Genomic DNA, 26,311 nt, shown 5'->3' on the forward strand with positions numbered 1-26,311 from the left:
GTTGAATGTTACCCTTTCACTAAAACATTTCCTTATCCCCCTGACCGAAGTTGTTCCCGTATCACTGAACCTGCTTTATTTCCTTTATACCATTTACCACAATTCCATATATGTTTATGTGTTTTCATATATTTCATTATATATCTTTCCCACTAAAAAGAAAGCTTTCTGAGGATGGGGACTATATGTTTTTTTGTTCACCACTTTTACAGGGCCTGCACGGAGTAGATCCTCAAATATTTGTTGAGTGAATGATTTCTGGATATTAAGTACTTTGTGTTTGTTCTGTCACTTAATCCTTACAAAAGCCCTTGTGACCTAAGGTCCTGTTATAATCCCCACATTACAAGTAAGGCAACTGGGGCTTACAGAATTATATAATACACCCAGGAACACACAGCAACCCAAATCTAGGAGCTCCAAGACCTTAAAATCGTGATTTCCATCATTCTACCATATTCCCCTTCCGTCCCATTAATGATTTAAATTCCTTCACACAAATTTTTAAAGTAAGACAAAATAAAACTAGACATTTAAAATGCTTATGGGCCTACATTTCTATAGTAGTAGCATCTGTGGGAACTTTTTGAAAGGGTTGGACACTATGGATTTTTATTTTTTTAGTTTTGAATACTGAATTGTATTTAAAATACATTTATGTTCAGTATGAATGAAAGTTACTGTTTTTATAGAATAAAAATGACAAGAAATTATGCCTATGATAATTTTTTATATTTTCTCCTTTCTTCTTTGGAATACTTGTGGATATAAGTGGCTCATTCTTCAAGGTTATATTGATTCTTACTGTGCAAAGGATTTGAATTGAAGCTTTTACTGTGTAATTATGTCCACATGTGATGACTTGAAGGCTAAGAAAACATAGTTAATCTGATTTCCATATGTATAGTTGAGAATGTGTTCAGTATGTAAGGAGAATGGTATATTATTCTCTTGTTTTTAACAGGGTCATAGGATGTTATAGTCAAAATTTGACTTTTAAAGTTGTATTTTGGTTATTCCAATTTAATGTGGTTTCTGTTGTCTTTAAAACTGAACTAACTTAAGTTCCATTTAAAAAAATACAAAATGCAGCTGCTGCACAATTGAGTTGTATGGGATAAATACTGGCTGGAATCACTGGAGATGATTCAGTGTTTGAGGAAAATATTTAGAGCTTTCCTGTCACACCTACACAATAGAGATAGGCAGAGCTGGAAATTTTTCCTTTGTTTTACATGCAGTATGTTTACATTTTAATTATTGCTTCATCTTAGTAGTATGCAGTCCTTCTGACTTCTTAAAATACTGTCATACTGAGTGGTACTCTTTCTGGATGAATTTTGGCTTTGGTCTTGTGGTTGTTCTTGCTGTTTGGCAGGTGTGTGAGTTATGTTTGTTTTTTGCAAAAGACAGTATAAGTATGTTTTTGGACATTTTGAAACTTGTCTCTCTGTATGATAGTCTTTTTAAAAGCTTCTTTTCTCCTTGGGTGTTCAGTTTTAGTATTGAAAACTATATGCATGTACAGTGAAGCAGGGTGTTTCTAATTGAATTTTAGTCTCTTCCTACAATATGATTGCCTTACAGGGAAAAAACTTGAGGCCAAATCTTTCTTTTTTTTTTTCTTCAATTGAGGTATAGTTGATGTAAAATTTAAGTTTCAGGTGTACAACATAGTGATTCACAATTTTTAAAGCTATGAATAGTTATAAAATACTGGCTGTATTCTCTGTATTATACAATATATCCCTGTAGCTTATTTATTTTATACATAGTAGTTTATACCTCTTAATCCTCTACACCTATCTTGCCATTTCTCCCTTCTTTCTCCCTACTGGCAACCACTAGTGTGTTTTCTGTATCTGTGAGTCTATTTCTTCTTTGTTATATTCACTAGTTTTTTAAAATATATATTTTAGATTCCACATATAAGTGATATACAGAATTTCTTTCTCTGCCTGACTTATTTCACTTAGCATAATACCCTCCAAGTCCACCCATGTTGTTGCAAGTGGCAAAATTTCATTCTCTTTAATGGCTGACTAGTATTCCATTGTAGTGTGTGTGTGTGTGTGTGTGTGTGTGTGTGTGTGTTTGTACACACACACACATTACATCTTCTTTATCCTTTTATCTGTTGATGGACACTTAAGTTGCTTCCATGTCTTGGCTATTGCAAATAATGTTGCTGTGAACACTGGAGTGTATATATCTTTTCCAATTAGTGTTTCCATTTCCTTCAGATATATACCCAGGACTGGAATTGAGGGATCATATGGTACCTTTGTAGTTTTTTTGAGGAACCTCCACTGTTTTCCATAGTGACTGCACCAATTTGCATTCCCACCAATAGTGTATAAGGGTTCCCCTTTCTCCACAGCCTCACCAACAGTCATTATTTGTGGTCTTTTGATAATAGCCATTCTGACAGATGTGAGGTGATATCTTATTAAGGTTTGGGTTTGCATTTCTCTGATGATTAACATTGTTGAGCATCTTTGTGCCTGTTGACCACCTGTGTATCTTTGGAAAAATGTCTGTTCAAATCTTCCCAATTATTAAACTGGGTGTTTGTGTTTTTGATAATTGAGTTGTAGGAGCTGTCTATGTATTTTGGAAATTAACCCCTTATTGTTCATACCATTTGCAAGTATTCTCTCCCTTTCCTTAGGTTTGCTTTTTGTTTTGTTGATGGTTTCCTTTGCTATGCAAAAGGTTCTAATTAGGTCCCATTTGTTTATTTTTGCTTTTGTTTCCTTTGCTTTGAGAGACAGATCCAAAAAATATTGCTGCAATTTATGTCAGAGAGTGTTCCGCCTATGTTTTCTTCTAGGAGTTTTATGGTTTCCAGTTTTATATGTAGATCTTTAATCCATTTTGAGTTTATTTTTGTATATGGTGTTAGAGAATGTTCTAATTTCATTCTTTTACATGAGCTGTCCAGTTTTCCTAGCGCCACTTATTGAAGAGACAGTCTTTTCCACTTTGTACATCCTTGCCTCCTTTGTTATAGATTGACTGGAAGTGTGTAGGTTTATTTCTGGGCTCTCTATTCTATTCCATTGATCTTTGTGTCTGTTTTTGAGCCACTACCATATTCTTTTGCTTACTATAGCTTTGTAGTATAGTCTGAAGTCAGAGGGCATGATACCTCTAGCTCTGTTCTTCTCTCTCAAGATTGTTTTGGCTCTTCAAGGTGCTTTGTGTTTCCATACAAATTTTAAAATTATTTGTTCCAGTTTTGTGAAAAATGCCATTGGTAATTTGATAGGGATTGCACTGAATCCGTAGATTGTCTTGGGTAGTATGGTCATTTTAACAACATTAATTTTTCCTATCCAAGAACATGGTATATCTTTCCATCTATTTGTGTTGTGTTCAGTTTCTTTCTTCAGTGTCTTATAGTTTCTCAAGTAAGGGTCTTCTACCTCATTAATTAGGTTTTATCCCTAGGTATTTTGATGCGATGGTAAATGGGATTGTTTCCTTAATTTGTCCTTCCAATAGTTCATTCTTAGTGTATAAAAGTGCAACAGATTTCTGTATTAATTTTGTATACTACAACCTTATTGAATTCATTTAGGAGCTCTAGTAGTGTTTTGGTGGTATCTTTAGAATTTACTAGTATAGTATCCTGTCATCTGCAGATAATGTCAGTTTTACTTCTTTTCCAATTTGGATTCCTTTTATTTCTTTGAGTATGATGTTGACTGTGGGTTTGTCATATATGGACTTTATTATGTTGGGGTATGTTCTCTTTGTGCCCAGTTTATGGAGAGTTTTTGTCATAAATGGATGTTGAATTTTATCAAAAGCTTTTTCTGCCTCTATTGAGATGATCATATGGTTTTCATTCTTCAGTTTGTTAATGTGGTCTATCACATTGATTGCTTTGCAGATATTGAACCATCCTTGCACCCCTGGGATAAACCCTACCTGATCATGGTGTATGATCCTTTTAATGTATTGTTGGATTTGTTTTGGTAATATTATGTTGAGGATTTTTGCATCTATGCTCACCAGGAAGATTGGCTTGTAATTGGATTTTTGCATCTATGCTCACCAGGAGTATTGGCTTGTGATATCTTTGTCTGGTTTTGGTTATCAGGTTAATGCTGGCCTCATAGAATGAGTTTGAAAGTGTTCCTTCCTCTGCAGTTTTTTGACATAGCTTGAGAAGAACAGGTATTAACTCTCTGAATGTTTGTTTGGATTCACCTGTGAAGTCATATGGTCCTGGACTTTAGGTTGTTGGGAGTTTTTAAAATTCCTCATTAGTTTCATTGCTGGTAATTGGTCTGTTTATATTTTCTATATCTTTCTGGTTCAGTCTTAGGAGATTGTACATTTCTAGGAATTTGTCCATTTCTTCTAGGTTGTTCATTTTATTGGCATATAGTTGTAGTAATCTCTTTATGATCCTTTGTATTTATGTGGTGTCAGTTGTAAAATAGTACACTTGATGTTGTCCCAGAGGTCTCTTAAACTGTCCTAATTTCTTTTCAGTCCTTTTTTTTCTGTTCAGCTTCAGTGATTTCCACTACTTTGTCTTCCAACTCAGTCACTGATGTTTCTGTGTATTATTTATTCTACTGTTGATTACTTCCAGTGTACTTTTCATTTCAGTTATGATACCATAACTGAATCGTCATCTCTGTTATTTATATTTTCTAATTCTTTAATAGAAACTTCTTGCTCTGTTCATTCATTCTTCTCCCTAATTCTTTGATCATGTCTACAGTCATTACCTTGTACTCTCTCCCAGATAGACTGCCTGTCTCCTCTTCACTTAGTTCTTCCTGTGGGGTTTTATCTTGTTCCTTCATTTGAAATATGTTCCTCTATTGCCTCATTTTGCCTAACTTGTTTTTACTTCTATGTATTTGATGGGTTGGTTACATCTCCTAACCTTGAAGAGGTGACCTTTTGTAGGAGATATCCTATGTTCCAGCATTGCATTCCTCTTTGGTCACCAGTTATCTGCTCTAGGGGGAACCCCCTATGTGGGCTGTGTGGGTCCTTCTCTTGTGGAGGTGCTGACTACTCTGCATGGTTTGGCAGGCATGACTGGCCCCCAGTAGGTGTGGTTGTTTGCCAGGCTTTGCCTTATATGGAGGCTGCTCACTGCTGTTTGGCAGGGCTGGGTCATGAAGCAGCTGGCTTTAGACCCTGGCGGGCCCTGAGACTAGTGCTAGCTCATTGGTGGGCAGAATTGGGGTCCAGGAGATCCTTGAGCCAGTGCTGGCCCACTGGTGGGTGAAACTGGGTCCTGGGGTTTGGCTGTAAGACTTAGGGGTCCCAGAGCTGGTGTTGGACTGCTGATGTGTTCAGCCAGTTCCTGACACAGGTGAGTACATGGTTTAGGGCGTCCTGAAGCTCGTGTTGACCTTTTGCTTGGTGAGACATGGCCCAGAACATCCCAGGGCTCTTGGTGGCCTACTGGCAGGCTCTGGGACTGTGGGTGTCCTGGTGCTGGTGTCTACCTGCTGGTGGGTGAGGCTTTTCATGAGGCTAGAACAGGCTTACTGGTGGGCGGGCCCAGGTCCCAAGAGATTCTGGGAGTGGTGCCTGCTCCCTGGTGGTTGGAGCTGGGTCTTGGGGCTCTGGGATCTAGTGCTTGCCCTCTGGTGCTTAGGCCTGGTTCCTGGGCCCTCTAGCCAATGGCCACTAAGCTTAGGAGGTCAGCCCGTCTGCTGGTGGGTGGGGCTGTGTCCCAGCTCAGTTAGTTGGCTAGTCCTGAGGCATGTCAGTACTGATGCCTACAGGCTGGTAGGCAGGGGTAGGGCGATAGGGCTGGTTACACCTTCCTTGTAATGTTCTATCAGTTAAAAATTTAACTGTGATATTTACTTGATCATGGAAAAATATTTATTGACAACCCCATGAAGAGATTCATTTACTAACTTCAGAGAATTTTCAACGGGATCAGTTGGAAGGATGGCACAAACGTCAAATTAAATTTTGAGCCAAGGCCAGAATATGCTAGGCCTTTAAATTAATCAGAGGAGTTAAAGATCCATTGTTTCCTAGCCTTATACCTAATGGGAAGACAGTTACAGAAGAAGCAAAATAAATTGTATTTGCCCTCCATTTAATGGAGGTGGGATGGACAGAAAGAAACATATGTTTCTTAAATATTTCAAGTAACTGGAAAAATTTGATCTGGAAGAACTTTGTGAAATATATCTTGAACAACATTTTGAACAAATTAAAGTAGAAAAGCAACCAAGGAAGTGCAGATGGCATATGAGAGCAGCTAAAATATTTTAAAAATGTATGGTGGGTGGTATTTGGGAAGGTGATGAGAATATTTTAGTAGCTAAGATTTTATTAGAGGACCCTTAATTGGGTCAGTCTTGGAAGCCAGAGCAGCAGGTTTCTGAGAAGTGTGTTTCCATCTTAGGATGATAGCATCTGTGAGCAGGAGAGTTTAGAATGAAAAGACTAGAAGCAAAACAATGAGAAAGAGAGAGTTGTACTGGTTAGGTCAAACTAGTAGTGTGAGTATAGAAATAGCAAAACCAAGAAATGAGGAAGTGAATAACAGAGTCAGATTTTAGCACTATGGTACCTCAGAAAGCGTGTCAACAGTCCGCTTTAACAGTAGAATCTTGTAGCAGTTAATTTTTACAGGAGATTTTGTGTTTGCTCAGGAAGTAAGTCCTAACCATAAACATTAATTTCTTGTCTTTTATAAAGTACTATAACATGAAGCACACTGAGCCCTCAGTGAGTGAAGCTGCATTTTGATGTTTGTGCTTTTTGACATAGGACACTGAAAATATGTATAAGGAAAGAAATGGTTTAATGCCTTTTTCCAGGACGTGTTTATATGAAAAATTTTTGTCTATGTTGTATCTACGTGAGCACATGACAATCTTGAACGAAGTAAGGTTAAAGGGGAAACCACAGCCTACTGTTTCTTTTGGCTCTTGGAGTGAGGTGGCCAGCCTTTTGACCCTTATTTTATCTGGAGCAATTTAACGTTCAGTGCTGCTAATCCAAACAGATTTCATCTCTGGTTTTCCCTATTATTCTTACCTAAAATATACCACTTATCCCAGTCTTAGTGATTTTGCTAGCCAAAGTTGTTAATTTAAAAGTACAGATTTTTAAACTAATAACTCAAATTTTAAAAAGCCATTTTAATAAATATACTGTACATTGAAAAAAAATATGGTAAGATTTATTAGATCTTTGGGATTCCAGTAGAATTTCAGTTATACTACTATCATTTTTCATAGCCCTCATAACTTCAAATAAATAGAAATATTTAGTTGTATTCTGTGATACCATTTTACCCCAGATTATCTGCAGATATAAAAAAAAATTCATTTGACTGGATTCCTGTCTCAAATTCTTGGCTGTAACTAAATTCTGTTTCAAAAAGGCTTTTGAGGACCAGATTTACATCTTCATTTACAGACATTCAATAATATACTTAGTGATTAACAGCTGGTACTTATCTAGAGCATGAAGTGGAAGTAGCAGTATAATTAGTTGATGTAATGACGACAGCATCATGATTCTAGCATGGGTCTGTTTATTTGTGTGCACCATATTGTTACAAGTATGTCTCTAAGTCTTGAAAGGAACTTCAGTATCATTTGAGAAATCAGTAGTAGTTTCATTTGTAATGTCAAGTGGACAAATCAAGACTAATTTTAAATCATATATCATTTACTCTATAGACTTTGCTATTAAAAGTATAGACTAAAAAATATTTGCAGAGAAACCTTGAAAATACGTATTTTCATATGTAATGGGATTTATGGACCTTTCCCACTGTATATAATGCCTTCAGAGATAACAATAAAACAATGAGTTATGTTAAATACTCATTAATTTTAACCTACTTTTAATATACCAGATACTGCAGTTCCTGTTTTTAAAATGAAGCTGTACTACTTACGTTAGTGATGAATAAATTCTTTCTTCTGGAAAGAAAAAAACACATCTTAGAAATATTCAGAGTGGTATTATTATATGTTATCTAGTTGAAAAGCTTCTCTCAGTAGAAGCATGATTAAGTAGATTGAAAATGTTCTGTTTCTTACATTTACATATGATGAGTTGAAAGCAGATACATTGCTTTTTTTTTCCCCCCAGTAGAAGTAACAGAAGCTGTATTTTCAGTGGAAATGCCAAGGATTGACAGTTTAGCATTCACCATGGGAAATTATAGCCTGTCTTTAACTATGTTGGAAAAGCCTTGTGAAGCACTCTGATGGGTTTGCCATTGCACTGAAGAAAAAATAGATTCCTACCATCCCCTTGGCACTCCTGCCCATGTGAAAGCACTGCCTACAAGCAGATATGCTGTGGTGCAGGTGGGATGGTGCAGATCTGTGCTGTTCCCAGATGGCCACCCCAGCCCTGAAGGCCAGGTAACATCTGCTACGTTGTGCAGGCCATCATGCTAGGTATCTGGAGGAAGCTGCTTTTGGTTACGAGTTATAAAACCCACTCAGACGACCTTTAGCAAGCAAAAGGAAAGTACTGAAAGCTTATGGAGGTTTCTCATGAAACACAGGGCAGAAACCAGGTTTAGAGCTTGGAACTGGAAGTCCGCCTTCTTCCTAATTTCCCTTCTTTTCTTCATGCTTCCTTCCCTCTGCACCTGGTATCTATTTGTCCTGTATTCCTTGGCAATGCAACATCATAAACCCGATTCATAATCAGTAAACCCTGCGATTTGTCTGTCACCAAATCCTTTAAGTTCTATTCTATAAATATATATATTTCCACTGGAATATAGTATATAGCTGACAGAGTTCTCTCTCAGGATGGGGTGGGGGTGGAGAAGGGCCAGCTGAGCAGAAATGCCGAAGCTGCCTGTGTACTGGAGGTACAGTTAATCCTGACCACCACTATGTTCCCCACCCCTTCACTGGCATCTTTTGGCTCAGTGGCCTCTTAACAACCCCTGCTCCCATCACCTTCACTAAAAAGAGAGTAGGGCATACATTTTAAGTCTCCCAAAACTATTTCCTCAGCAAGGACGTCTTTATCTTGAGCTGAAAACTCACAATATCTTGATAGTGTAACAAAAAGGAAAATTTTTCTAAACTACAGTGCATACAAAATATTTAACCTGTCTTTAAAAAAAAAGTCACAGAAAGCAGAGAAAAACAAAAAGTGGCACATTAGCACATATGTGCTGAAACCATAACTTAAATTTTTCAGTGTGAGACATGGAGAAATTTCATAGCAGGAAAAGTGATTTCCCCTAAAATCAGCTAGGCAATACAGAATTTTAATGTTGAAAGAAATGGGATGATAGAGTGAATGTGCCTGGATCACTGATTGACCTGGCAAAAAAGCTAAAGAAGAACTAGCCTCCCCTGTAGAATTCATTGAAAGTGTCCCATTTCAACCATAAAATGCCCTCTAAACCAACCACAGCGTAAGTAGTTTACAGAACAGTAGTGCTTTTTCCCAGCATCGGGAAGATGGCTGGTCTGACCTGTTTATTTTTTTAAAATTTATCTTACTGGTATCCCTGAAGCTGTATGGAAAAATAACCCAAGTTTCAGATTTCATCAGGGGGAAGACTTGAAGTATTTGACATGAAGCTCACACACAGAAATAATGTCTCATTGTCTCAAGATAGTTAGGAATCATGATCAGATGACCTGCCTTTTGGGTCCCTCCAAGCCACTTTCTTTATACTACTCTTCAAAACCAAGCAAATGGATTTATCTTTGCCAAGGATTTAGTTGGTCATGGCTTTATTTCTGTTTTGGATTTAAATAATTCTTGTGGGTTATAGCAGCAGCATTGTAAGGGGTAAATTAGAAACCTAGGCTGTGAATGTTAATCGTACTTCTTGCAGCTAAACTCCTTCAATCTCTCTGCTTCAATATTTCTGTAAGATGAGAATAGTAATTCCAGAGTACTTAGGAGGATTCCTGGTACCTAAAATAATGTAAAAGCCTGTATGAAAATGTTGGTGACTTAATGTTTCTAATATGCCACTAATTTCTAAATGCTATTCTATTTAAACAAACAAAAAAACCTTTAGAATTGTAATCCATAACCATTTCTGGTCACAGAGACCTTTGCCAAGGATTCCTCCCCATGCTCTTAAAAGTCTTCCTGTGTAGTGAGCCCTTCCTGACGACTCACTGCTTGGGCTCAGTAATTGTTAATACTTTTAGATTCTGAGCCATCCTTCCATATCTTTACAAGGTTAGAGCAACCTTACTGTTGGATTCTCTCCAACTTCGTTTGTGAGAGATGAGCCAGGAGGTAGGGGCGCCGGATGGGTCATGAAGTAGCTAATCTGCTTCCTGCTGAGTCACTCCTGACAGTTTGACCTATCAGAGGGTCACTGGGTGGATGGAGGTTGCTCCTCCTAGATCTCAAACCAATGTAAGATTTTTTACTCATAGAACAGGGGCTGTTGCTAATTATTTACTTTCTTCTAGCCTTATTCAAAAATAAAACATGACCTTTTGTAAAACATGACTTTGTACTTTTCTGATTGATAATGTTAAATCATTTGAGGACTAGACTAACCTCATGAGCAATTTAAAATCTATTCATTTCAAAAAAGACTTATTTGGAAGTAATCATAATTAAAATAAATTTTCTTTTGATAACACTAACTTAAACTGTATGTTAGATTTTTCTTTTGGTTGTATACTCATTAGCTTCATTTAATTTTCAACCAATATAATAATTTCTTTTATAACAAATAGCTATATGTAAAAAAACAGTGTATATACACGTAAGAAATTTTACCTTTTAACGTAATTTTTTTTTTTTTTTTTTACTCAAGAGAAATATTTTCTAAGTGACAGATACCTTTTAAGGAGCTGACTTGCCATTTTAACCTGTGATCAGTTTCATTGTGATGAATTTTTAGACATTAACTTGGGAAAATGTCTAAATTGAGTATACCCCTCCCTGCCTTTATTGCAGAATTTTTATTGTTTTCAGACATGAAAATATTAAAAGCCACATGACAAATGTCATTTTGCAAGATACTTATTATTAACCATTTTCTCAGCAATTAGAATTTTTAACCTATTTTATAATGTATTTAATTGCTTTTTATCCTATCTTCATTATGACTATTTTTCTTTAGATTAGCCTCTTTGTATATTTTGAATTTCTTTTCTCAAATCAGTAACTGACAATGAACACCAAATTACTTTTCCTGGCCTACTGAATCAGAGTTGAAGGGGATATTGAATAAAGAATACATTAGTGTCCTTCTAATTAGCAGTCTTCACTTGGTTCGTTTGTTGTTTGTTGAACATGAAAAAAAATGTCTACAGTGTAATACAAATTATTTTAAGTCCAAGGAGGAATTAAGCCATAGGATCAAACATAAATTATTTAAACTTGTGGTTTAAATACGACTGTCCGTTAGTCATCTTTTCCAAATCTTACCAGGTGTATTCCAAGTTTCATTGTTTTTTAAACATACTGTACTTTTTTGTTTGTAATATTCCAAGATGCCTTGGAATAGCCAATATTCTAAGTGCTTTTGTTATTTTATCTGTTTATTGTATTAACCATTTTTTAAAACTGAACTATAGTTAATTTTCAATGATGTGTTAGTTTCAGTGTACAACAAAGTGATTCTGTTTCAAAAACTGTAGCTGTGGTTTATGTCAAAGAGTGTTCTGCCTATGTTTTCCTCTAGAAGTTTTGTAGTATCTGGTCTTATATTTAGGTCTTTAATCCATTTTGAGTTTATTTTTGTATATGATGTCAGAGAATGTTCTAATTTCACTCTTTTACATTTAGCTATCCAGTTTTCCCAGCACCACTTGTTGAAGAGACTGTCTGTCTGCTCTCCATTGTATATTCTCGCCTCCTAAATGACCATAAGTGTGTGGCTTTACTTCTGGCTTTCTGTCTTGTTCCATTGATCTGTGCCAGTCCATAGATCTGTTTTTGTACCAGGACCATACTGTTTTGATTACTATAGCTTTGTAATATAGGCTGAAGTCAGGGAGCATGATACCTCTACCTCTCTTCTTCTTTCTCAAGATTGTTTTGGATATTTGGGGTCTTCTGTGTCTCCATACAAATTTTAAAAATTTTTGTTCTAGTTCTGTGAAAAATGCCATTGGTAATTTGATAGGACTGCATTAAATCTCAGTGCTTTTTATCTTCCCCTACTCCACCCATTATGATCTTTTCTTTGGAATTATTATAATATTTCATATTTGTCTTATGGCATTTACTGTACAGACACACCTCAATTTTATTGGGCTTCACAAATATTGCTTTTTTTTTAAACTGAAGGTTTGTGCCAACCCTGCATTTAGCAAGTCTTTCTACCAGCACCATTTTTCCAACAGCATTTGTTCACATCATATCTGTGTCACATTTTAGTAATTCTCACAACATTTCAAACTTTTTTATTATATTTGTTATGGTGGTCTGTGATCTTTGATGTTACTATGGCAAAAAAGATTACAACTCATTGAAGGCTCAGATGAGGGTCAGCATTTTTAGCAATAAAATATTTCTGAATTAAAGTATATACATTTTTTAGAGATAATGCTATTATTGCACACATAATAGACTACAGTATAGTGTAAACGTAACTTTCATGTGCACTAGGAAACCAAAAAACTCATGTGGTGTGATAGTTGCTTTATTGTGATAGTCTGGAACTAAACCTGCAATATCTCTGAAGCATTCCTGTATTTTACCATGCCTTGTGGTTATCGTAAATGTATTACTCTTTTTATTAGAATCTAATTTCTTTGGGCAGGGTCTGCTATATCACTGACCAAATCCAGTGTCTTGCACACAGTAGGTGAATTCTAATTGTCTGATAGGTGCAGTTACCTGTCATCTAAATTTATATCTGCATTTACAGATTGATTTCATATCTATAATTCTAAACGCACATTGAGAAGATGCAAAGTTCATTACCCAGGGTTCAAGCAAAACAGAGATCCATCTTCATTTGTAAGCTGAGATGACCAGACCCATATACCCATCATTGGGCCTTATTTTGCTTTAGATCTCTTTCCCTTTAGTATTTTTTTATAAAAAATTTCTAACATTAGGAATTACACAGTGCACATCGATGTGCTGAGCACCTAGATTCTCTAATTAACATTTTGTTTTATTTGTTTTGATGTATCCATTCTTCTCTTCATCCATTAATTCATCTTACTTTTTGATGCATGTCAAAGTGTATTGCAAATCTCATTACATTTCACTCCCAAATACTTCCACATGTATGCCATTAAGCAGAGTTAATATTTGTGGCTTCCCCTCACCCACACATTTTAAAGAAATAAAATATTACAGATAAAAGCCCTTCTCAGATCCCTGCTGGCTTCCTCCCTTCTCAGAGTTGTCATTCTTACGTATGTTTTGTATTTTTAGTATATATGTATGCATTCCTAAACTAAATGAACTTTAAAAAGCATACATAAATGATGTCTCTAGACCTTTGCAACTTTTTCCCCTCAGTATTAATTTGAGGTTTGTCTAGTTCTTGTATTTAATATCAGTGAGACTTGGTTTTGGCATCAATGAAAGATTCTATAGACTCTTTGGAATTATTTCATTTATTTTTGTCTATTGAGTGTATTATGATTGAAAGAACCAGTAAGCTGGAAAGGGTAAAAAGAAAACCACTTAGGTATTAATCTTTGGTGGAATCCTATAAATTTATAAATCGATGAGAATTCTACAAACATTGATTGCTAAGGTCTTTTAGCATTTAACCATGTAATCATTGATTTTGGACTGACTTTTTTACGTGGCTGTAACACTTGTATCCATACATAGAATGTAGGCGGTTGAGATCTAATCCATGTGTTCATGGTGCATATCTGAGCAACCATCAGTGTACTTTGTAGAAGCTGTGCTTTTAAGAGCCAGTGGGGGCTGTAGCTTTGAGAAGGATGTTTCAAAGATATCTTTTTCTATTAATATAGCACAGGGAGCAACAAGGGTTGTAATAGTTTTGACACCTTCTGTATTACTACAGACCCAAATCAAAGGGTTTAAATGAGTCTCCAGTATTTAATTACCATCAGTATACTGTCACTTTTCCCCCAACCTTATCAACACATTAGACATTATAAGTTTTCTTGTATAGTAAGCCTCAATTGGAGTTATCTTTTTAATTTGCATTTTTATGTGAATTTCATCAAAAAATTGTAGAACGTTTCACAGATAGCAGTTATGTTTCACAGTGCTCCTTTAAAAGTGGTAGGCTTTTATTTCCACTTTAATGGCAAAATAGTTGCAAATATGTGTTAATTAATTTCCAGGTCAACACTTACCACTTTCCTCTTTTTTCAACTCCTCAGTCCTCTATAATAACACTGCTTAATAGAATTTTCTGTGATGACAGAATGTTTTGTATTTGTGTTAACCAATATGGAAGCCACAAAAGTGCAGCTGAGGAACTGAATTTTTAACTTACCTAATTAAAATTTAAGTTTAAATAAACCCATATGGCTAGTGGTTACTGTATGGGACGGCACAGCTCTATCATCTCCACCATCCCAGTAAACTACTCTTGGCAGTTAACCAGTTACTCCCTAATTTTCAAGTCCAGTCAATATGTTTTGGTTGTCAGCTTCTTTGATCTTTCTTTCATTGATTTGATTGACTGTATCCTTACCCGACCAACTTTTTCCTTCACCCTCTCTTAGTTCTTAGTTTTCCCGATTGTCTCTTCTGTGACTGATACTATTCTTAAGTGCCTGCTTTTGGCTGTCTTTTGTCTTACATTACGCAGTCTCTCAGAGTTGACTTTGGCTATTCATTCAACATTGAGTAAGGATCTACTTTATCAGCTACTGGAGCTAGAAAGAATTTACCTCCTTCCTTAAGGAACTCCCATGGCCTCAACTGGCATTAGTGCTAAAAATGATAAGATTTCTCTCTCCATTCCCTCTTTCTTTCTCCTGAAGTCTAGATTCAGTATTCAGCTTCCTTCTGACAGGTGCCTCCGTTACATTTTAGGTACTGAACTTATCTCCCATTCCCAATACTCTCCCTCTTGAAATAAATTAAAAGCCTTCAACCTTTCTTTACATTATCATATCCAATCCATATTGTTTCTTAATTACTCATAAAGCCTCTAATCTCATCTTTATTTAACATACCACATCATGTGCATTGTTCCAGCTGTGAGGAGCCCATAGCATTGGTTCCTAACCATTCTTTCCCTAATACCTCAAAAGGATCTGCTTCTTGCTTGTAGCTTTTTATCCATTTGCTAATTGTTCATTTATAGGTTGAGGTCTAAACATCTTGAAGGAAAGCTTTTCATGATCTCCTTTGAGGGTGAGTATGCTTTAGCTATGCCAAGCCAGTTGAATTTCCCCCAAATGCTAAGTCCTCTTCCTCCTCCACTCTTCTCTAGAGTGAACTCCTCATGTTTAAAGAATCAACTCTTGCAATGGCAAATGTTGCCCCCATTTTGATTTTTTTTTTCAGTGTGTACATGATTAATGTCAGCAGAAAGTAAAGGACAACTTGAGGTAAAACTAAAACCAAAATAAAAGCACTAATGGTAAAACTTTTACTGTAGTCTTCAATGTTAGAAATATCATTAGATGTTAAACAAACAAACAAAAGAATCAGTTACAACACAATTTTATAGTACTTCCTTCTCTAGACAAAGCCAGAACAGTTGTTTTTCCTCTTTCCATCATCAGGATCACCATCTTTAACATGTATGAAATGCTTCCTATATAGCAGGCACTATACCCAGTGCTCTTTATTATCTCGATTCTTACAACAGCACAGTGAGGTCTGTAGGTACTGAAACGAAGGCACAGAGAGTAAGTTTGTTTTCCGCCCCCTTTTTTATTTGTATGATTCTGCTAAATAGTCTACCAAAGTGTCCTGTATCATTTTGCATTCCTACCAGCAATGAATGAGAGTTCCTCTTGCTCCACATTTTCACCATATATTGGAATTGTCATTATTTTGGAGCTTAACAATTCTAACAGGTGTGTAGTGTATCTCATCTCATCTCATTGTTTTAGTTTTCAATACCCTAATATCATGTGATGTTGAGCATCTTTTCATATGCTTATTTGCCATCTGAATGCCTTTGGTGAGATGACTGTTCAGATCTTTTGACCATTTAAAAAACTTCTGTGTTTTGTTCTTTGTTTTTTAGTTTTAAGAATTCTTTGTGTATTTTGGATACCAGTACTTTGTCGGATATATGTTTTGCAAAGATATTCTCCCAATGTGTAGCTTGTCTGTTCATTTTCTGAAGTGTCTTTTGCAGAGCAGATGTTTTTAATTTTAATGAAATCCAATTTAGTGATTTTTTTTTTCTTTCTTGTAACATGCTTTTGGTGTTGTTACCTAGACTTTTTTCCTCTGTTGTCTTCTAGAAGTACTATAATTTTATATTTTACTTTTAAGTCTATGATCCATATAGTTAATTTTTGTGACAGGTGTAAAATCTCTGTCTAGATTTTGCATATGGATGTCCAGTTCTTCCAGTACCATTTGTTGAAGACTATCCTTTCTTCATTGAATGGCCTTTGCTACTTTGTTAAAGATCAGTTGATTATATTTGTATAAATCTTTTTCTGGGCTCTTTACTCTGTACAACTGATCTCTTTGTTCTTTTGATAGTACCATACAGTCTTGATTACTGTGACTTTATATTAAGTCAAGTAGTGTCAGTTCTCTGACTTTGTTTCTTTTCTTCAGTGCTATGTTGACTATTCTGGGTCTGTTGCCTTTCCATATAAACTTGAGAATCAATTTGTCAATATCCACAAGATTACTTTTTGGGATTTTGGTTGTGACTATGTTGAATTTATAGATCAAGTTGGGAAGAACTGATGTCTGAACAATACTGAGTTTTCCTATCCATGAACATGGTATATGTCTCCATTTACAGACACACCTAGGAGATAGCATGGGTTCAGTTCCAGACCACCGCAATAAAGCAGATATCACAGTAAAGCAAATCACATGAACTTTTTGGTTTCCCAAAGCATATAAAAATCATGTTTATACTACAGTCTATTAAGTGTACAATAGCATTATGTCTAAAAAATGTACATACCTTAATTTAAAAATAGTTTATTGCTAAAAAAGGCTAACATCATCTGAGCCTTTAGTGAGTCATAATCTTTTTGCTGGTGGAGGATGTAAAATATTGCAAGAATTACCAAAATGTGACACAGAGACACAGAATGAACAAATGCTATTGAAAGATGGTGCCAGTAGACTTGTTCAGTGCAAGGTTGCCATAGTTCATCAATTTGTAAAAAACACAGTATCTGCAATTCTCAATAAAGCAAAGTATGATAAACAAGGTATACCTGTGTATCTTCTTTATTTCACCAGTGTTTTATCATTTTTCTCATAAAGATCTGGTACATGTTTTGTTAGATTTACACTTAATTTTTTTGGTGCTGTGTTGTGTTTTTAATTTCGAATTTCAATGGTTCATTTCTAGTATATAGAAAAGAAACTGACTTTTGCATATTAATACCTTATATCCTGCAACCTTGCTTTCTTTAATCACTTATTAGTTCCACTAATTTTTTGATCAGTTTTGGATTTTCAACACAATCATGTCATCTGCAAACAAAGACAGTTTTATTTCTCCCTTCCTAATTGGTTTACCTTTTCTTTCCTTTTCTTGTCTTATTGCATTAGCTATGTCCAGTACAATGTTGAATAGGAGTGGTAAAAGAAGACATCTTTGTCTTGTTCCCTGTCTTGGGAGGAGAGCATCTACTTTCTCACCATGATGTTAGCAGTAGGGTTATTGTAGATATTCTTTGTCAAGTTGAGGAAGTTCCTCTCTATTTCTAGTTTGCCACAGAGTTTTTGTCATGAATGAGTGTTTCCTTTTTTCAGATACTTTTCTGCATCTATTGATGCGGTCATGTGACTTTTCTTTTCTAGCATACTGATGTGATGGATTACATTAAATGATTTTTCAAATGTTGAGCCAGCCTTGCATGCCTGGAATAAATCCCACCTGGTTGTGATACATAATTCTTTTTATTATATTGTTGGATTTGCTAATATTATTTGAGGATTTTTTGGCATCTCTATTCATGAGAGATATGGGTCTGTAATTTTCCTTCCTTGTGATGTTTTTGTCTGGTATTGGTAATAGGGTAATGCTGATCTCATAGAACAGTAGGAAATGTTCCCTCTGCTTCTCTTTACTAGAAGTGATTGTAGAGAATTGGTATCATTTCTTCCTTAAATGTTTGATAGAATTCACCAGTAAAACAACTTGGGTTTAGTGCTTTCTGTTTTGGAATGTTATCGTTGATTTAATTTCTTTCATAGATATAGTATTTAGGTTATTTATTTTTCCTCATCTGAGTTTTTGTAGACTGTATGTTTCAAGGAATTGGTCCCTTTCATCTAATTTATCAAATTAGCAGGCATAGAGTTATTCATAATATTCCATGAGGTCAGTAGTGGTGACTCCTATTTCAATTGTGATGTTAATAATTTGTGTCTTCTCTCTTTTTTTCTTGGTTAGCCCAGCTAGAGGTTTATCAATTTTATTCATCTTTTCAAATAACCAGCTTTTGTTGATTTTCTAATTTTCTGTTATCAATTGCATTGATTTCTGCTCTAATTTTATTATTTTCTTCTGCTTACTTTGTATTTAATTTGCTCTTTTTCTAGTGTCCTAGCTTGCTATATTATTAATTTTGTCTGTCTTCTTTTCTAACATAGGCATTTAATGCTGCAAATTTCTCTTTGAGCATCTTTTGATAAGTTGTGTTTTCATTTAGTTCAAAATATTTTAAAATTTCCCCTGAGACTTCTTTGATCTCTGTGATATTTAGAAGTATATATTGTTTAATCTCCAGATATTTTGAGATTTTTCTAGGTATCTTTCTCTTGATTTCTAATTAAATTGAACTGTGGTCTGAGAGCATACTTTATATGATTTCTGTTCTTTTAAATTTGCTAAGGTGTCTTTTATGGGCCAGAATGTGGTCTGTCTTGGTGCATGTTCCATGTGAGCTTAAGAAGAATGTGTAAAATCCAAAAGGGGTTTCACCAGGCCCACATCAACGTGTCTGCAGGGCTCTAGGGGAGAATCTCTTTCCTGGCCTTTACCTGTTTCTAGTGGCTGCCTATATTCCTTGGCTGGTAGCTTCTTCCTCCATCTTTGAAGCTAACATACCTTGCGAGGTAGCATATTCACAGGTACCAGGGATTAGTATGTGGACATCTTGGCTGGGGGTGGAGGACATTACTCAGCCTACCTCAGTAGTAGAGCCAGGATTTGAACTCGGTTAAGTCTGTTCTTGAAGCCACTTCTCTACTCTTTCTGGCTTCCCTACCACCTTCCACATCTAAGTGTCTCCTTTATGCTATGTTTTATTGTCTGTGTTTACTTTTTCCACTAGGATGTTACTCTTCAATAGGACACATTGCATTTGAACCAAATGAGTTGAGATAAAGGAGATTAGATGGAATGTTGAGGTATCAACAGTAGAGAGAAATTGTTTTTATTTGATTCAATCACTCAACCTTTTAAGGCTTTGTACATGTCTGACTTTTGCAGTTATCCATTTACCTTCTAATATTAATATAAATTATGAATTAAATGCTGAGATAAGTATATACATGTATAGCTAAATTTAAGTAGCCTGCTGTGGCCAATGGCTACTGCATTAGAGCACAGCTGTGCAACCTCTGTCTTTCCACCAAACTACTCTTACAAACTGTAACAGATACACTAAAGATGGTTTGTCTGAAATGAAAATTGACTCATTTTGCCTTAATTTTTGGTTTCTCTTTCTGTGGGAACAGAGGTAAGGACTAAAATGATACACATTTTAGAGGAGTTTTGTGTCATTCTAAGCATTTTAGAGAACACACTTGCCACTGAGGAGTTTGTTTTGCCAGATACTCTTCTTCCAGTCACCAGACAGCATAATTAATAGTAAAAAGCCTTGGTAGTTTATTTTATCATATCCCTTTATTCCTAAAAGTACTTTGTGAGAATTTACTATTAACACGGACTACTATGATAAGGGACTGTGTGAAACTGGGTTTGGATAGTGTTTTCATTATGCTGGCAAATTTAACCGTGTTTCTATGCAATTTATGTGACCTCCACCCAGACTTTAACGTTTCCCATTTTGATGAGGTCCAATCAAGGGAAAAAGCAGTAACAAAAAAATCTTCCTGTGTGGCCTGTAGATATCAAATCTGAAGAGTATTAATGCATTTCCAGCTTGGGACCGTAAGCAAACAAACTCTTCTAGCAGATAACTACACCCTTCCTGTTTGGGATTGAGTTTACTGTGGAACAGATTTCGGAAATATATCTCTGACTGTTGTGAATTTTATTTATAAAATGTTGGAGGGTGAGGTTCTTCCTTTAACAAAAAACTATTTCCTGTCTAATGCCCAGCCAGTGCATTTTAAGCAGTCTTTTAAAGAAAATTCACCCTATAGTAGAGAATTACGTTGCTTTGCGCTGTTCTGGTTGTTCTTTTCAACTAATGTACAACGTTTTTTCTATTTCAGTGAATACTTCAAAAAGGACTTAGAATTGAAAAATAAAATACAACCTTTTGAAGCTTGTATTATCTTGTCTCCAGAGGGACAGTAGTTTACAGTTTACATAAATGTATGGACACATTTTAATATGATTTTACTTTTGAAATGCAAATCTGTAGCACATTTATGTTCTGTAAATATGCTAAATGAATAGTTGCAGTTTAGGTAAAACGGCAGATTTACATTAAAGGATTTGCAGCTTAATTCACAGTGTAACCTTACCCTCCCCTAGTGCATCTGCTATAGAGAAGCCTATAAAATTTAGGCCACCCACAGGGTGGTCTGCTGAGGCCTGGGGTTGGTGTTAGAATGCTGTTACTATGTGGGCTGGCTGGTTTGGTACGGAATTTACCTGCACTAAGACTGAAACCTCGTGGTTCTGACTTTCCCCCATGGGGACTGCATTGGCTTGACTTAGGTGCTCTGTGTTTGTTAGACCGTTACTGAGCTCTTTCACCTTGACATTCTATGTTGTATTAAGTGGACGGTGCACTGTTCCCTAAGCTGGTTTATTAGAGTAGTTAGTATATCAATTCTGGGTCATGTAAACCTTAAGATAAACTGGAATAAATGGTTTGTTTAAATCGTTGAATCAAACTTAATGGTTATAATGGTTATTATAAGTAAATTTCATCACTGTTTAGAAAAATCATGTGTGTGTGTGTGTGTGTGAGTGCTGAGATGGAGAAGGCAGCTGAGGGTTTTATATATCCTAATTTCTGGGTCATTTGAGGAACTTACCCTTTTAATGTCTTTGGGGCTTGTGAATGGTTTTCAAGAGCAAGGAAATGAATTTAGTGTAATTTAGCAATCTAGTACTGAAAGTCAGAAATAGATATTCTTCATTAAGTAGCTATTTTAAGGGATTAAAAAATATTGCAGACATTTAAAAAAAATAGCAGCAACCACTACAATAACTAGCAGTGAGCATTTGAGAAATAACAACTATCATTAAGTGAAGCAGTGTCTTAAATGACTTCTTTCTAACATTTTAAAAAATGAACAAAATCCTTTTTCAGAGAAGAAACACGTCATGTTTCTGATAAATTTAGAAAAATTAAAATTAATATAACAGTTCTTTTAAATCAGGTAATTTGTATTTCACTTAATTTTCATGGAGACTTAACTGTAATTTTTCCTTAAATCTGTGAATTACAGAGTATGAAAAATAGCATAGAAATCTAAAAGGCATTTTGTGATTGTAAACTAAGGAAATTACATTTAGTTGTAGAGAAAATTTAGCAGTTTTTTTGGACAGGAAATAATATCTATTTGCCACTGATAAAAATTAAATATACATATTGAAGTAAAATATGTACATTGTGATGGAAAATATATATACATATGCAAGTATGTATGTGTCTATGTATACATGTGTGTGCACACACGCATGCATGAATGTGTGTGTGTCACATACTGTTTTGATCTTAACTCTGTCTTGGTGACCTTAAACTATGGTTAAATATTTATAACTTGAAAAGTTTTTTTTCAGATGAATTCTTTCAGCCTTCTTGTAGTTGTTTGTTGTATACTAAACAAAATTTTGAATTTGTCATCTGGTCACGAGTCAAACAAATAATCTAAAGTTAGGGGCTCAGAAACTTATTTCTTCCAAACAGGTAAATGAATAAAGCCATCAACATGCCTAACATAGCTAGCATTCACTCTAGTTCTTCTCACCTCTAGTCTGACGTCCTGTTAGCAGACTGCCTTATGCTTGACAAATGCCATGCCTGACTTCTGTAATCAGTGATGTGGTAGATCAGTGTTTTCCACTCATTCAACTTATCAGCAAATCTGAGAGAGAGGTTTAAATGGCCTTTGGCAGTAGTGTATACCCAGAGCTCAGAGAGGTTCAGCCGTATTATTGTGTCTCCCTTTCAGATGTTAGCAGCATAATTCTGCCAACTAAGTCAGCTCATTTGACTAATTATTTTCATTCTTAGCTAACCACACTGTTTTTCATCTTTCCAGGTTTACCGACAAGACTGTGAAACTTTTGGGATGGTTGTAAAAATGCTGATTGAAAAAGATCCTTCATTAGAAAAGTCTATACAGTTCGCATTGAGACAGAATTTACATGAAATAGGTGAGCGATGTGTTGAGGAACTCAAGCATTTTATTGCAGAGTATGACACCTCTAGTCAAGATTTTGGAGAGCATTTTTAGAAGATTACTTGCTCAGGCAAAAAAAAAAAAAAACAACAAAACGCATTTCTAGATTTTTTTTTTCCTGGATTGTGTAAATCCTTAATATATGGAATTTTTGTGATGAAGAGAAATACTTTATGATAGTTGACCATATTTCCAATATCAAATAAACATTTAAATAGTCTAAGATATTTTAATTAGAATTTTTTTATCAACATGTAGAGCCTCCTAATCCATCCTTTTTTTTTTTTTTCCTCCTCATAAAATGATGGGTCAATTAATTTTTCAAGCTTTCTTGAAAAAGCAGTCCTGGAGAGCAGCTTCTGTATTTACTCATGCTCTGTAGTCTTCCGTAGTGTGCGATCGTTTGGTCACACTAGTGTAATTTATAGGTTAGAGATCATTCCACTTAAACATTCATGGTCTTTTTGCAGTTCATAGTCAGTGGTACCATGTGAAAATGTTAGAATTCTGAGTTGTGATTTTATTGACTTGTTGCTTGCTTATCTTAGGCTTTGGAACTTTTCATGTGTTTAAGTATATTATCCAAATACACTGAATACTTTGGTATCTTAGGGAATATTTGCTTTCGGATATTCTCATTGTGATAAAATACAGCACTTAAATCTCTAAAAGACACCTCATAATAAAATCCTGTTTCCACATGAATGAACTCAATGTATTCTATTCAAATAATCCTGGAACTCCTGACTCCTCTAGTCTCACTGATGTGTGAGTCTTAAACAGTATCATATATAAGACTAAGAGAAGGTGCAACTTGAGGTGAAAGATGAGGGCTGTTTTAAAGCTGAGATTTCTTTAAAAATTTCTAACCAGAAGAGAAAAATTGAGAATATGAAGGAGTGGTGGAGTTTCACTTTTTCCATAGGCCCATAGTCCCCATCTCAAGAAAGAAGGTGACTGATAACATACCCATGATGAAACCACTTACAGATTATGCCTTTGTTAACCTCTGTAATCTAACAAACTCTTTGTTCTGCTGCCCCGTTTAGGGGTTCATAACCCTCTAAAAGTGTTCTTGAAAGAAGCGAAGCAGAGTAGGCAGTAAGCCTAGCGAGCCTACACTTCACCACGCAGCCTGTGTAAACAGCCCTTCGTGGGCGAGCCATCCAAATCATGGGTTCGGTAAGAATCTAACTGGGACGATGAGGATTTTCCACTCATTTCCTGCTCACTTCCAGCTGCCCAGTGGCAGCTAGCCAAAGTATGTGATCTCGTGGCATGGGTTAGGATACCTTTAAAAATCATGTTTGTTATTCCTACCCAATTTCATTATCCTCCCATCCGCTTTCCATTTCCACTCCCTTCTCACTGGAATTCTGGCATTATTTTTAGGGGCCTCTATTGATTATATCTAAAGAGCTACCCTAGAGTAGACAAAAAATTATATTAAAAGTGGAAATAGTATAAATACTTTTAGTGGATCCTATAATGGGTGCCTCAAAATATGTATTATGCCCTCCCACAAATTAAAAAACTAACTGAAGGCAACAATTAATTTTCTAAAGTTTCCTATATGAGACCACCTTGAATTGAGATGCTATACGTAAGTCAAAACTAAACGTTGTGTGTCATCTTTGTCATTCTTCCCTAATGTGAACAGTGCTTTTATCTGTTAATTTGTTACCCATGTTAGAAAGTGCAGACCTTGTTTCTCCCCTGCCCCCATGTTTTTCTTCTGAGATATTCTGATTCCAGGATTCATTTCCTTAAGTCAGGATGTCACAAGTTTAAAAATAAAACTTGAGACTCAACTACCTTGAGGCAAAGGAGTTGTTTACTTTGTTGAAATTCATTAAGCTAGAGGTGCATTTAAATGTAGGTTCAACAGATAATTTCTTCTTTTCCCCTTTCCCCAAATTACATTCAACATTTAAAGCTGTTTATAGCTTGCCATCAGCATTATTCTGGTAGGCTTGTCAGTGTTAAATCTGTCTGTTTTATTTTTAAAGCTTTTTAAAGTCTAATTTTAGGATAGATGAATTCAGATATGTACCAGAGTGTGTATGCTACAAAATGTTCTTGATTAAAGAAATTTGTTTGTAAATTATCCATTATTTTTGAGTATGCCCAGTTGATGTGGTAAAATTTTCATTGTCTTACCATAAAGCCTTGATGATCAACAGAGGGAAAGCAGATATTGTAAAGTTTTTTTGTGAATTTTAAAAGTGCAAAATAAAGCAATCAGGTTTAAATAATTAGATTGTCTTTTTTTTTTCTTTAACAGATTTAATATGTTTTGCTGAAATGTTGATTTTTATTACTCTGTACAGCAAGATTACTCGTTAGTGTTCCGTTTACCTACTCGCAACAGGATGGAGGACGTTTGAGCACTGAGAGACTGTTAACTTTGGTGACTTGGGGAGTCTCCCTCTCTTGAGAAAGCAGTTAAATGAGATAAGATTGAGCACAGGGTCATGCTCAGTAATTGTGTAATTATGAATCTGAGTTTCAGAGAATCACAGGATTAAAATCTGACATCTTTATAGTATCCTCTGGAGGACAAGAACCACGTTGTCTCTGTGACCCTGGTTCGCAGCGTAGTTTGGAACGTTGTAGGTCCTCATATTTTTTTGACACAAAGGAAGTGACATTCGACCCCTGGGTCTTGGAGGAATAGGACTTATCCAGGGAGAGAAGGGGAAGAAGGAGGAGGGCCTGGCACAGGGAAAGGTACGGGGCCTGTGTGACTGAAGTCGCTTGGGGAAGACAGTAGGGGACGAAGGTAGGAAAAGGTAGGTTGAGAGCAGGTGAAGGATTTTGAATCCTTTCTCTCCTACTGAAGAATAAGATTTTTAAATCATTACCTTTATATTTATTCCTGCCCAAAATGTTGATTTCTCACACCCCCTCAGCCCTGAGCCATTCACAGACCCAGAACCTCATGAAGAGGGGGAGGCCAGATCCCTTTACGAGAGGATTCTGCTACCCTGCCGAATGCTTTCTAGAGGTTCCAGCTTCATTTCCAGCACTCCTACAAGGGACCCTAAACTCCAAGGAAAGCTCTTGTGGTTCTTTGGCAGCAACTTTGGAGACAGTAATCTGGTTGTCCCTGAAGTATTCCTGGTGGACAGTATTCAGTATTCAGTGTCGTGGGCCACCAGCCACCCAGGTGGCTTTCCATCTGTACCACTGCTCAGGCTGGCAGCTGGAGCTCCCGTGAGCAATGGCCACACTCTGCTTGTCAGACAGAGGCTTGTGGGTAAGCGCGGTACATTTACCTTCTTCCTCCTAGTTCTTGAGAGCACTGAGGTTACCCATTCAATGAAAAAGAAAAAAGTGGCAGGGTGGGAGGGCAGCTGGTAACTAAGGTGGTTGGCAGAACCTGTTCTCCCCCTTTTCCATGGTAATGGAATTGAAACTGAGTCACGTGCCTGTCTCATTAGGACTACTTGTCACCAGTGTGATCAAGTGACTAAGTCCTCCCCTGAGGAGAAGTGCTGCTACTTCTGGTCTGGGACCCTTCAGACAGTGGGTGGTACCCCCTTCATGCTCTCTTTTATCCCTCCCCCAAAGTAGTAGCCATAGCAACCCAGCCTCCACGTGTTGCAGAGCCATGAGATGGAAGGTGCCGGGATCCCTGCGTGACCGCGTGGAGGACTGAACTGCT

The 26,311-nt window shown here is 36.1% G+C and overlaps 1 protein-coding gene across 5 annotated transcripts in view; it reads left to right on the forward strand.

Annotated features, from left to right (window-relative positions):
• Nucleotides 1-24,899, forward strand: part of PPHLN1 (periphilin 1) — a 119,189-nt gene extending 94,290 nt beyond the window's left edge. For all 5 annotated transcript variants that reach the window (XM_064491784.1, XM_010974974.3, XM_064491783.1 and 2 more), the window contains one exon: nucleotides 22,504-24,899. In XM_064491784.1, the coding sequence (XP_064347854.1) occupies nucleotides 22,504-22,698 (195 nt within the window). In that variant the 3' untranslated portion in view covers nucleotides 22,699-24,899. The remainder of the gene's footprint in view (nucleotides 1-22,503) is intronic.
• Nucleotides 24,900-26,311: the final 1,412 nt, after the last annotated feature.

Source organism: Camelus dromedarius, chromosome 11, assembly GCF_036321535.1.
Source record: "Camelus dromedarius isolate mCamDro1 chromosome 11, mCamDro1.pat, whole genome shotgun sequence".
NCBI lineage: Eukaryota > Metazoa > Chordata > Mammalia > Artiodactyla > Camelidae > Camelus > Camelus dromedarius.